General features: G+C 36.8%; 1 protein-coding gene across 1 annotated transcript in view; it reads right to left on the minus strand.

Moving 5' to 3' along the window:
• Positions 1–15010, minus strand: part of LOC126814503 (E3 ubiquitin-protein ligase RNF31) — a 384135-nt gene that overhangs the window by 2612 nt on the left and 366513 nt on the right. Inside the window, exon 19 of the mRNA XM_050539678.2 lies at positions 2445–2555. Within this exon, the coding sequence (XP_050395635.1) occupies positions 2445–2555 (111 nt within the window). The remainder of the gene's footprint in view (positions 1–2444; positions 2556–15010) is intronic.

Consider the following 15010-nt stretch of genomic DNA (forward strand, 5'->3'; position numbering starts at 1 on the left):
AAATCAACAGTGAACCTTGACTCATCTGAAAACATCACATTGCTCCAGCGTCGATTATCCCAGTGTTGACGATCCCTACACCAACGACGTCTTGCCTGAATGTGATGATCTCTCAAACAAGGGATCACGCGAGGACGTCGGGCGCGAAGGTGACCCCTATGCAGTCGATTCCGAATCGTCTGGCCACTCACTCTCACACCAGTGTTTGTTTGAAGACGAGCGCTGATCTGATTTGCTTTGATGACACGATTTCTCAAGGCCAAGGTACGGATAAATCGATCCTGGGCTTGAGTTGTCGCCCTTGGTCGACCTGAGCGTGGTCTGTCCTGTACAGATTGTGTATCACGGTATCTGGGCCATAGCCTGCTTATGACAGACTGAGAAACATTCATCGTCCGCGCCACAACCGCCTGTGTTGTGCCGATCTGTAGCATGCCAAGGGCACGTAACCTTTCATTTTGGGTAAGCCGACGCATATCAAAATTTGTTTTCTGGTCACTAAAACAATTAAACTGATGTTTCCACCCTGGAATTCAATGCCACAATGACTAACATTCAAAGTCAGAGTCGTGCAAATCTTGGGTTGGACCCCCATGATGATCCCAAGCATCACCTGCATTCCATGCGGTAGCTATTGGTGCGTTTGGGCGTCACCTGTAACTGGAAATGTTTCTTCTGTTAGGTTCTATAGTGACTTTTTTCGTAGTCATTTGCATATTTTAGTATTATGCCCCCAAAATCAAATATCCCCTACTTTTTTTGAATAGTATATAACATCTAGGTCAACGTTATTCCAGGTTGGTGATCAGCGAAGCGTATAGTTCGCGCTCGGCACATGGTGTTAGTTTGGTGATTATAATTAGAAATGTAAATTACTACTATGTGAATTGGAAATTTCTTTTAATAATTTAACAAATCCAAGGAGAAGAAGAGCCAAACAACAGATAATCCATTAATATCATTTTAAAAGATATCAATCCTCAAATAAGACAATTTTCTTGGGGAAAATAACAGTCTTATAATTTAGCATCAGTTCACGCACGCCATGATAATTTCGGCATAGTAGCACATGTAATAGCCATGCATCTCTCCTTTTCAAGGCCATCACGTATTTCTAGGCCTAACTATCTCGGTAGTTAAGACATTTGTCTTCCAGGAACAATGGGTAAAACTTGTCATATTCCAACCAACAAAAACAGTTTTCGCGAGAAAGGCGTGCACCGCAATAGTCTTACATAATAAAAATTGGATCCACTCGACCTGTAGTTTATTAGTACCGGGAGAAAAATAATAAACTATTTTATACAATCAAAAACAATGGAAATATTAAGACATGTTTACATTTTGCTGTTTTTATAAAGCCCCTATTTCCACATTAAGTCAAAGGTCAGTATTCTGCATGCAAACAACCTTGTTACACAATGTTTAGTCGAAACACAAGATGTTAAGACAAGCAGCTATATGAACATGAGTCAAACTTTAGGACAGGTCGGTATTTTGCATGCAAAAACAAACTGGTTACACAGAGTTCGACAATGGGCGCATGTCCCTATTTGCATTAGTGTTATTTGATGTGTGAATTATCATTTGTTATATATGTGGGAATTACTTTTATCTTGGATAGTCCTATTTACAACCCAGGTAAGAAACAATACATTTATAAATTAAAACGCCCACGTGTGGTAAATATAGACATGACGAAATCAATAGGTCTTCATTAATTGCGCGATTTTATATTTATAAACTTGCTTTCGAAACAGATTCGTTAGTCTGATACCGATAAATAACGATACTGCTTGAGATCAATTTTAAGATACGTGCATTTATAGTTCAGTGGTACGCACGATAATATGTAAACAAATTAAACCTACAAAAAAGACAAATATATAAATAACTGCAGCCCGACTATGGTACGAAGTATAAAACACATAGTATTCATCAAGAAATAAAATATGTATAAAAACGCACATATGTAACTACAGCACGTATAAATCCACGTATAAATACCTACACTTAACAAAGACCGATCTGTGTAAAACACACGGCCAAACAAGAAGTGGCATGGTAAATAAGATTTAACGCCTATGCGTAAGATAAAGCCTGCTCATCCTTGATAAAACAACTTTGGTGCAGTTATAACACGCTTTCGAGAAAACTCACCAAACAAAGAATACACACCGTGTCAGTCGTTTTTAACCCGTCCGTTAATTAGTACAGAAAACGCACCGTCGCATAGATTTTCACCCCGTATCGATAATCAAATCACTCGTCAGTCAATTTCTCACCCCTGTAATTAGCACACTGTATCTACAGATTTTGGCCTCTTCGTATTAGATTTGTTGCGATAATTAGAATTTTACCGATATTCATACAAATTTACCAAAGTCATTAGAAATCTATGCCCTAAACATACAAATAACACTATTACTACTTCTCAAACTTACCACTAATAGCTCTTGAAGAAAGACCCAATCTTCATCTCTCAAGTAAAAGAAACAATCTCTTGGATGATGACAGTGTAATCCATTTCCAAGTTTACATTTCTCTGGACAGTTCTGAAACATACATGATATTGGCTTTTATTAAATTATTGTCACAGCTATTGTAGAAACCATTTCCTGAAATATCTTTGGTTTGATTCCATGCATTCTAGTGAATCCTTGGAATTTATTTCAATCAAGCATCTTGCAACGACATTATTGCCGGTTTGAGAATTTTTTTGTAGGATTTATGTTCTTCAAGATCAGATGAACAATTGTGATTATAGTTTAATTGATTACAACGGACTTGTTCGCTTGAGCATCACAATTTTTATTCAGTTTTGAGAAACTTAAAATATAGGTTCTGTGTTCCACATAACATGTATAGGTTTTGATTTTGGTGCGCATCGGAGCACAACTGCTTTGGTTATCACCCACCACCTTTTACATATAATTGTGAAATTTGTACGCGAAAACTTGATTGATGTATATAAAACATTATTATAGAGTATATATCATCTGTATGGTTTTAAAAAAAACCATACAGATGATATATACGCTTCAAAAAAAGTAGGGGATATTCAGAAACAATACAAAACTGCGGACATGCACTGCTGTTTTTATTAGAGGAACCAGTGTATGTCAATAACAGGCCAATTGCCTACACATGAACATAAACAGTTCATATGGGCGGCTTATCTGACGGCCCCATTTCACTCGCAAAGAGATACACAGTCAAAAGTGAAAATGGACGTTTTTGATTTTTGTCTTAATTATGAGTAATTGCCCCACCAATCCTCAGCCATTCACCAATTCGACGTGGCATGCTCCTAATCAACCGTCCAATCACGATTTGGGGCAATCTTACCCACTACTCTTGCAGTGCCACGGCCAATTCTTGCATTGTTGTCGGTTGACGCTGACGTCGACGAACACGTCTCCCGATCAAATTAATCGTAACACACTAAAGCAAAGATACTCTAAACAGTACATCTTATGCAAGAACCGATAGGAAAGCAAACATTGATAGATAAACCAGCACGCGGCAGTTTTCATCAACCCTTCCTTGTAGTGTCAAATTTGACAATGAACCCCTCCCACGTGTATGGCGCTATTGCGAGTCGCATGTTCAGTTCAGTGGTTCTGTTGGGGCGATAAGTTCTTCATCTGTGAACATACTCTCAAAGCATGTCAAGTGTCTTTACTATTTATCATATCACAACCTGCATAGGTATTTGAATTCCAATATCCCTACTTTATTTTGAAGAGTATATATACAATGAGTTCAAATATCCGACCCACATTCCGGGGTGATCTACCAAACTGATCACCCCATACCCAATCAACTCTATTTACTAACATATTGTCATTGAATTAAATCTCTACAATAAATAATTCCCAATTGATGTATTTCTGTTATTTCTTTTGTATTCATTTTATATTAATTTATTTATGAGTTATTCATCTTTTATTTATTTATTTAAGAGTTATTAAGAACACGCGTCCACGAGAGGACCATGCAGAATTTTTTTTTAAAAAAAAGGATAACCCTGGGAGGCAGCAAATTTTAACCATACTTGGTTTATGGGTGCCCCTAGTCGACAGAAGTCACATGATGAAGTGAAAACATTTTTAACGAACAACTTCGGTATAACTGGAAATTGTTGTTTTGGGCAGAATTTGACACATTTCAACCATTTTTTTAACCAAATTTCAAAACGATCCGACCCGAAATGTTTTGTCTCTAAATTTTGGATACTGGTCATGTATGATAGGCCTAGTAGTCGTCTTAAAATCCCGCAGTCGTTTTGAAATAAATGAATTGGGTGGAATTTTCTCTGTGTGATCTTAAAGTGGTCATTTTACATATGTTTAAAACTATGCCACCCTAAAATGAATGTAGCTGCTTCTTTGCAGGTCTGACATAGAATTGCTTGGTGTGGTTGTGAATGGCGTTTCTAAAAGTAAATGTCAGAAGAAAAAAACTTACCGGAACGCAACCCACTAGAATGCTGCAATATTCTGAAAATGTATAAAAACAGTATTTTCCACGAAATTTGTCTTTTCACTGATGACCGACTATTGTCTTCAAGAGTTCAAATGACCGTTGATTATCAACATTAGTATCATATTTTGTTCCTTGTGCCAAATATGCTATCTTGGTTAAAGATTGGTTGCCAGGCAACAAAGAATACGCCCCGGGCAGTCAACAAGAGTTGTCACATATTGTTTCTATTGTCGGTAATGAAACATTTATAATACACTAAACAACTCATTAAGTACTTATCCGAAAATCATTAGAAATTGTTAGGCTTTTAGTTCTGCGCCATGCTAACGTTTAGTATTCGAAACACTTAATATGATGGATTTAGCTGTTCAAGTTATCAAAATCATTGAAAATCAATATACTTGTTCGTCTCAAGATCTTAAACTCTGTTTATGAATCTTAAGTTAATCGGATCATAACTTTGGTCTCTAGACACTAGGGACCCGTTATCGTCCAGACTTTACGAAAAAAGGAAAGAAACTAAGCTTATCATCAAGAATTTAATACACGTATCCAGCTAATAGATTGCCGTCAAGGATGTGTTAAATGCTGTCAAGATTTGTTAATTAGCGTTCGCCCTGTTAACATCTAACTGTGCTTAGTGGATTATCGGATTATTAGGATTACTCTATGCTGTAAGTTATACTTTATTCTCTTCTTTGCTATTATTTGTTATTTGTTTAAATTATCTAGCTAAATTCGTCATGTGAACAACTCAAGTTAGCGGGCGGGCTAATCTTAGTTGTTCAACAAAGTCAGGCTTCAAACTTTCGTCACCTTTTTCGACTCCCACTCCTTCTCCATCCCCCATACCAGTCTTTATTGATCTACTTATTTATTACTCTTTGGACTATTTATTCTTATTGCTAAACATATCATACTACATATATCATCACTATGGCAAAAACCTTCGCAAATGTTTTAATTCACGCACCCAAAAAGCCCCAACCGGCACTGTTAACCAAGGAGGTGCAGGAATATAAATTTATTGTACTATGTACTCCTAAAAATGGGAAATCTTTTAAGGGCACAAAGGTGTCAAAAATAGGAGACGAAATCCGTATGAAATGGGGGACAGCAGCTCTCCCAGACATACGGATTCTCGCATATGGTAATGCCAGGTTAGCATTCCAAAACATGGAAGACGCCCAATTGGCCACCACCTTTAAAATATTAGGGAACATAAACGTAGAGATCTCCATGTCGGAGCATAATCAGATAGATAGGATAATCGTGTACAACATCCCGAAGGACTATTCCGACGAGGACATAACAGATAACCTAAAACTAGGGGGTTACAATCAGCTAGCCATCTATCAATACCCTGTAAGACAGGGTAAAAACATAATATACATGCTGTACGAGAGACGCACCGTACACCCATACATCCCCAAAGTGAAATGGTGCACTAAGTGCCAGAGAATAGGTCATGTTGAGAAATACTGTAGGAGTGAGGCCATATGCGGAAAAATGCAGGGCCCACTCACCGAAATGACCTAAGTATCTAAATACTAAATCAGTGTTAAGCATGCAATATACGCATGGCATCAGCCACAAAGAGGCAACGGCACACGTCAGTAATAAAACTTTACCAAAAAAAGAACCAGTGTCAGTCACTCCCAGCAGGGAAGAACCCCCCAAAATTAATAATGACTCTAAATCTTTCACACCCCACTTCAAAAACGCGGGGGAAATTTTCAAGTTCTGCAGAGACCTGGTAAAATTAGGGACTATTAAAAATGATGAGGAACGAAACGCAGAAATAGGGAAAACCGTACTGGGCTATGTCACAAATACATCCAATATGCAGAGAACACCACAAACCCCCCAAAACAAAGGGAAACCTTCTCACGCAGAGAAGGCCCCAGAAAATATTATCATGCCCCCACCCACCGAATCTAAACCAAAGGACCGAAGTAGAAGCCGAAGCAATTCTAGGACAGGGGCAAAAAGAAACATACACTCAGTTGTCACAGAGGACGAAGACAATTCACTCAGACATGGGGATAATCCCATGATCACTGAGACCGAAATACCTAATCAAAACAAACGTAATTGCAGTGTAAGTAGTAGACAGGATGCATTGTAAACACAAAAACCCTTAAAAAAACAAATCACTATCATCCACAATGGAGAAGTCAATCACAATATTTCAACTCAATGTGAATGGACTGCGGTCTCGTTTGATCGAACTCAAACAATATGTCTATCAAAACAATCCAGACATACTATGCCTACAAGAGACACGGTTAACTTCCAAAAACAATGATATCAATTTAGACAGTTACACAATGGCGAGGCATGACCGACCGGGCCAATCAAATGGGGGTGGTCTTGCCATCTATGTTAAAAACAACATCCCATTCAGTAGATTAACAATAAATCAAACAAATAAATTAGAATGGCCTAGTGGTCTAGATTGTCACGCTTCGACCTCTAGCTGGCCGGTCACCTCTGGCTTGCGGTTGTGGTTTCGATCCCTGTTGTGAGCGTATGTGGCTTAGAGATATGGGCGCCTTCCCAACCTCGTGGGTTTACTCCGGGTACTCCGGTTTCCTCCCACAGGAAAGACCCCTGCGCATGCGCTAACATAATGAAAATAAAAAAAGACAACTTGTCTGCGATATCACCACTAAGAACAACAACATAGAATTAATGGCGATTAACATTGTTATAGGAAATAATCAATCTTTAAGTATAATCAACGTTTACAACCCACCAGTTACTAAAACAAAAAATAAGGACTACGATAGGATTTTCAAACAAATTCCGGGAGATAACCTTATTATATGTGGGGACTTCAACTGCCATCACACGGCCTGGGGCTCACCAGCGAGCGACACAGATGGGAAGGAACTGTACGAGTACATAGAAGGCAGCAGCCTTCTACTACTCAATGAAAACAATAGCGAGCCAACTTTCGTCGGGCAAACAAGGAACCCACATAGATCTGACACTAGTCTCAACAAAACTATTCCCTCATTGCAATTCGGGAGTAGGAGACGAAACTTTAGGCAGCGATCACACAGCAATCCACACCACCATAGCTTACACTGCCAACACAGAAAACACCAAATGTCAAGCTAAATGGAAAAGGCAAACTGGGAATTATACAAAAACCTGTGCAACGGTTGGGACTTTGAGTCAATAAGACATGACAATATCGATACATTTTCAAACAATCTAACTAAAGCAATAATTGGCTCAGCAGAGCAATCTATCCCCCGAACAAAAGAAACCAATAGGAAATCCCCCAAACCCTGATGGTCAGAAAATCTACAAACTCTAGTCAACACCCGAAAATCGGCGCTACGAAAATACAAACGTAGGCCGACTGAGGAAACTAGAACTGACTACCTTGAGGCAAAGCTGTCCGCAGAAATAGAAGTCAAACAGGCCAAAGAAGAAAACTGGCAAAACTTCTGTAGCTCCCTAAATGATCGAACAAGTATGGAAGAAAATATCAGGAATCACCGGGAAAAAAGTAAGACAAAATATACCTCTATTAACCTATAAAACAGAAACAGCCTTAAATAATACGCACAAAGCAAACTTGCTAGGACAGACCTATGCAGATGGCTCTAGCAACAGCCAGCACAATGAAACATTCAAGGCCATTAAAAACAAATGAATAATGATAATGAATCAGATCTAAATAGTCCTATTAATATAGATGGAACAAAATATCAGGAATCACCGGTAAAAAAAGTAAGACAAAAGATACCTCTATTAACCTATAAAACAGAAACAGCCTTAAATAATACGCACAAAGCAAACTTGCTAGGACAGACCTATGCAGATGGCTCTAGCAACAGCCAGCACAATGAAACATTCAAGGCCATTAAAAACAAATTCTTAAAAAAAACATCCGCCAATAATACACCAAGATGCAGATAATGAATCAGATCTAAATTACTATTAATATAGATGAGTTGAAAAAAGCATTACGAACTAAGTCCGACAGTGCAGAAGGGCTAGACTGTGTGAAATACACAATGCTGAAAAATCTACCCGAGAAAGCACTGACGTTAGTCCATGATATCTTCAATCTCTCATGGCCTAAAGGAAAAACACCACAAGAATGGAAGACTGCCTCAGTCATTCCCCTACATAAGCACAATAAAGACAAAAACGAAACAACGTCGTATCGCCCAGTCAGTCTCACATCTACTTTATGTAAAGCACTAGAAACAATAATTACAAACAGACTAAAATTTCACTGTGAAAGCAACAATATCTTCACAAAACAGCAAAGTGGCTATTGGTCCGACAGGTCGACAGCAGACCATATCATTAGATTACAACATGACATCTCCAAAGCCTTCACAGCTAAACAATACCTCTGCGCAATCTTTGTTGACTTAACAAAGGCCTTCGACCTTGTATGTGTGGATAGTCTTTTACACAAACTCCATAACGCGAAAATCAAAGGCCGAATGTACAAGTGGATAGAAGACTTTCTAAACGATAGGCATATCAGAGTACGCGTAGGTAATTGCTTAAGTGACAAATTCAAAATGGAAAACGGAACGCCGCAAGGATCCGTTATCAGCCCAATACTATTCAATATAATGATAAATGATCTTCCAAGCTACGGGGGAAAGGGCACAGAATCCGCACTATTTGCTGACGACAGCTCGTTCTGGAAAGCTTCAAATAACATAGGTATAATCAAACAATCGCTTCAATATACCCTAAAACAAATCTGAAAGTGGGCAGACGACTGAGGATTCAAAATTTCAGAAGGAAAAACGGTAGCAATAATGTTTCATCCGACTGACATTAACAGGAAAATAGACTTAAATCTTAACGGTTCAAAAATTGAATTCAAAACAGAGGCCAAATTTTTAGGAATGATATTTGACTCTAAACTTTCTTGGAAACAACACATCGACAGCATAGTAAGCCGCACATCGAAAACACTCAACTTAATGAAATACATCAGAGGAACGCAATGGGGCGCAAATAGAAGTACTCTTATGTTAATATACAGAGCACTCATCCGCTCGGTAATCGACTACGGATGTCTGGCTTATGCAAATGCAAGTGATATACAACTCAATAAACTGGACATAATACAAGGTAAAGCATTAAGACTAGTAACAAGAGCAGCAATAGGAACCAAAACAGTTGCCCTATTACACGAGATGGGAGAACTCCCGCTTGACCTCAGGCGAGAGGAACTGTCACTCAAGTAGTGGGGTAAACTACAAATGCTAAAAGAAAAATGTCCGACATATAAGTGTCTCCAACAATTCAAACGTATAGGCTATAGGAAAAAGACTCGTCCCATGACATTTGGGCAAATGTCAAACGATATCTTAAATAAGCACAGCTTAAAAGGAACAATCATAGAAACAAAAAATTATCCCGTCACTCCACCCTGGCAACTAAGCAATCCAATCATTAACACGCACCTAATTAACGTCACAAACAAACACGCTAATCCCATAGAGGCTAGAGCACTAGCATTAGAACTAATAGACACCAAATGGGCAGATTATCTCAAAATCTACACAGATGGATCAAAAAATAATACACAGGGATCAACAGGGTACGGCATTATACATACCCAAAGCAAAGCTAAATATCAGGAAAAGGATACCAGAACATTGTTCTGTGTACACCGCAGAACTGATGGCCATTAAAACTGCAATAGAATGTCTGGCCACGCAAACACACCAAAAAGTCGTAATCTTATCTGACTCCCTAAGCAGCATCAAATCCATAGAATCAGATTCTTCCAAAAGTAGACAGGACATAATCCACCAAATTGGGGATATTAATCAAACAATCAAGAATAATGGAAGAGAGGTAGTCCTTTCATGGATCCCCTCCCACATCATAATTTTTGGCAACGAACAAGCTGACAAACTAGCCAAGGAAGGGTTGTCACTGAACGATATAGAAAATTTAGAATACAGCAGTCAGGAATTCACAAGCATAGCTAAAGTTAAAATTAAAAATGCATGGAAAACCCGTCTAAAACAAGAAAATACTCACCGCTATCAAATTGATAGCAATCTTGTAGACAAGGTTTACATCAATCATCCCTCAATCAAAATATGCAAACTCATCACGAGGCTTAAAACGATAAACGTAATCAAAGACTTCACCTTTACACCAATTAAATGCCCATGTGGACAAATTGCGACCACGTCACACCTGCTAATCAACTGTAATCAATTAATCAAAGAACGTCAATCAATGATTAAGAATCTAGAAGAGAGGGGAAAACAGGGTTCCCGCGGCTTCGTCCAACATTTTTTCAAGGATATTCAAGGATAAATATACGTCAAATTCAAGGATTTTCAAGGACATTTTTTAGCCTAAAGTTACAATTTTTCATCTTAAAAATAACCAAAACATTACCAACTATCGTTGTAATCGCATATTTAAAAGGAATTGAAGACATTTGAAACAAAATTAAGGATCTCAACTGAAATTCAAGGATATTTTCCTATTTCCGCGAAATTCAAGGATATTCAAGACCTTGAAAATGAAATTTTAAATTTAAGGATATTCAAGGATTTTCAAGGACCGCGGGAACCCTGGAAAAACTCTGTCTCAAATCTCTCCTTTCTCCACAACCTGATGACAGATACTGGACACCTCAGCTTGTCTGGGATTTAATTGAGAATATAGGCATGTCCAAATACATAAAATAATAAAATTAATCGATTAAAACAGTAGGGTGGAACGTAAAAATGTCCCCTAGAGGGAAACGTAAACCGCCCTACACTACTAATAAAACTCTGATAAAATTAATCAATTAAAAAACTTAACTAATAAATCAGAGTGTTAGAGTAAAAATGCCCCCATTAGAGGGAAACGCTACACACCCTGAAACTTTTTCTTTTTACACACGAAAATATTTTATTTATTTGATTGTAGATCATATTAAGCCACCATATATGTATTATTGTATTTTGTTAACTCCTAATAAATTTTGACTGTTTATCATACTAACTTGCCATAAATGCATTTTTTTCTCTCTCTCTCTCTCGGTTTTATATCGATATTTCCAATAGTTGTCTCCCCTTAGACCACATACCGCATTTCTGACGATCTCTCAGAATCGTGGATGTTCATTGACATTCGAGTCTACTATTCGGGTGAAGCTGATTGGCTGGAAGGATATAGGCCCCACAAAAATTGTTCGAGACTTCTATAGACTCTAGCGTGTTCGAGACTACTTTTAGTCAAGTGTGTTGGAGATTAGTACCGGTACAAAGAAAATAAGCAAAGAAACGAAAAAATACATCGTATTCGTACTACAGTTCTGTTGTTTTTTTTGTGAAGGTAAGATTTGTTAATAAAAAGGTAGTTTATCGATAGGCTCGTCGTGGCCAAGTCGATTGTAGAAACGAAAGTAGTCGATTTTATCGGTAGCCATTTTTTCAAGCTTGGCGTGTCAAAATAAATTTTCTAGCTTGTATTTCTTTGCTTAACAAACCATTGTGCATGGATCCATATACATTATAAGCCGACACTAAAAAAACACAACAATATCCGTGAAATTCTACTACATATATGGTCCTGATTAATTGTATATTTTAACTAGAACTGCGATGCAGTAATGACGGGTTTCGCCGGTGCCACGTTACCCTAAACATGTCACTTCCGGTACCAATGAAACCATTAAACAGGTTTCCACATAAGCATTGCACACATCATAAAATGGACGCCGAATCAACCAAATCCAGCAATATCAATTCATTTTATACATTTGTTACATGTAATTGTACAGTACTTCCGGTGATAATGAAAATGTTCAATTAGTTTTATGAAATCAGAAATGGCATAAGGCATCACATGGTGAAAATTTGATGTAAATCGAATAATAATTGCCACTTTTATAGACCAAAAACCTTGAAAAGTGACTTGTAGAAAATCGTCTATTTCTCTGCAACCGTACAAGTTAGAAACCATTTTTTTTCTGGTATCAGTATGATCGTATGGGTTCAGTCTATTTGCTGATTGGAATCAAATATCATAATTGTAAAAACATTACAAATCAGACTCATTTGAATAAAGTATCTGTTTTGAAGGCTAAAAATACAGTTTTTGCTAAAATTACATTACTTCCGGTGATAATGAAAATCTTAAATTACTTGTATGAAATCGTAAAAGGCATTAGGTATCCAACAGTTAAAATTTCATGAAAATCGAATAATAATTGACACTTTTATGGACAAAAAACCTTGAAAAGTGACCTGTTGAAAATTGCCTATTTCTCCGCAACTGAACAAGTTAGAAACCATTTTGTGATATCTATATGATCGTATGGGTCCATTCTTTTAGTTGATTAGAATCAAATATCAAAATCTTAAACAAACAACAAATACGGCTCATTTGAATAAATTATTTGTTTCGACGGCTATAAATACAGTATTTGTCCAAATTTCGTCATTTTCGTTGACAATGAAAATGCTAAATTGAGTTGAACTAGTCACAATTGACATTATGCATCAAATGGTTTCACTTTTATGAAAATCCAATAATAATTGACTCTTTTACAGATACAATAGCGTAAAGAGTGACTCATGCAAAATTGACCATTTCTCGGCAACTGCGCATATTACAAATTAATTTTCACATACATTCCCTCCGTATAGATTATTGCTACGAGTTTATGAAAGTTACGAAGTAATATTTTAAAACATGAAAACGCTGGATGGGTTGTAAATAGCTTAATTTTACACCTTTTTTCACCTTTTAATCGAAATAGCCCGAAAACTGAATCGAAATTAAAAAAACTCGGCCCAACATTTTGTGCGCCTTTAAAGGGCGCACCCTTTCAGTTATACCAGATTTGAAAAAAATAATATTTGCTTTCGAAAAGTGGTACCTAACTGTCAAAATTGTAGTTTTTGGTAATATTACGCCACTTCCGGTGCCGACAGATAACTCTATCGGTAACAAAAAAAATGGCAATTGAGACAACGGAGCATATGAACTTTGTTTTATACAAATCGAACAATAAATAATTAATCTAGGACTGAAAATCAAAAATCAGAAGTAGCGTAGCTATGTGCCCTGTCTCCGGCTATGCCAAAATGTATCGAAAGTTAAAATCCAATGATTATTGTTAAAATTACTGCAATATTTCTAAAAACGATAGCTTCGGTGATTTCGGACATTTCGCATTTTCGCAAAACGTTCAAAATAGCTTTATCCTCTAAGTCACACCCTCTTTTCCAGTAAAACCGAAGAAATCGTAACGATCCGACAAGCAGTTGCTGAGATCTACTCAAAATAAAAGAAGAATAATAATAATAAGAACTAGAACTGCGATGCAGTAATGACGGGTTTCACCGGTGCCACGTTACCCTAAACATATTTCACTTCCGGTATCAATGAAACCATTAAACAGGTTTATACCTAATCATTGCACACCTCAAATAAAATGGACGCCGAATCAACCAAATCCAGCAATATCAATTCATTTTATACATTTGTTACATGTAAGTGTACAGTACTTCCGGTGATAATGAAAATGTTCAATTAGTTTTATGAAATCAGAAATGGCATAAGGCATCACATGGTGAAAATTTGATGTAAATCGAATAATAATTGCGACTTTTATAGACCAAAAACCTTGAAAAGTGACTTGTAGAAAACCGCCTATTTCTCTGCAACCGTACAAGTTAGAAACCATTTTCTGGTATCTGTATGATCGTATGGGTTCATTCCATTTGGTGATTGGAATCAAATATCATAATTTTAAAAACATAACAACCCAGACTCATTTGAATAAAATATCTGTTTTGAGGGCTAAAAATACAGTTTTTGCCAAAATGACGTTACTTCAGGTGATAATGAAAATCTTAAATTACTTGTATGAAATCGTAAATGGCATTAGGTATTACATAGTGAAAATTTCATGAAAATCGAATAATAATTAACACTTTTATGGACAAAAAACCTTGAAAAGTGACCTGTTGAAAATTGCCTATTTCTCCGCAACTGAAAAAGTTAGAAACCATTTTGTGATATTTATATGATCGTATGGGTTCACTCTATTAGTTGATTAGAATCAAATATCAAAATATTAAACAAACAACAAATACGACTCATTTCAATAAATTATTTGTTTCTAAGGCTATAAATACAGTTTTTGCCCAAATTTCGTCATTTCCGGTGACATGGAAAATGTTAAATTGAGTTCAACTAGTCACAATTGACATTACGCATCAAATGGTGTCACTTTTATGAAAATCCAATAATAATTGACTCTTTTACAGACACAATAGCGTAAAGAGTGACTCATGCAAAATTGACCATTTCTCGGCAACTGCTCATATTACAAACTAATTTTGCGATAGATTCTCTTCGTATGGATTAATGCTACAAGTTTATGAAAGTTGCGAAGTAATATTTTAAAATATGAAAAGCCTGAATGGGTTGTAAATAGCTCATTTTTTCACCTTTTTTCACCTTTAAATCAAAATGACCCGAAAACGAAATCGAAATTAAAAAA

This window comes from Patella vulgata, chromosome 3 (genome assembly GCF_932274485.2).
Source record: "Patella vulgata chromosome 3, xgPatVulg1.2, whole genome shotgun sequence".
In the NCBI taxonomy this organism is placed as follows: Eukaryota; Metazoa; Mollusca; class Gastropoda; family Patellidae; genus Patella; species Patella vulgata.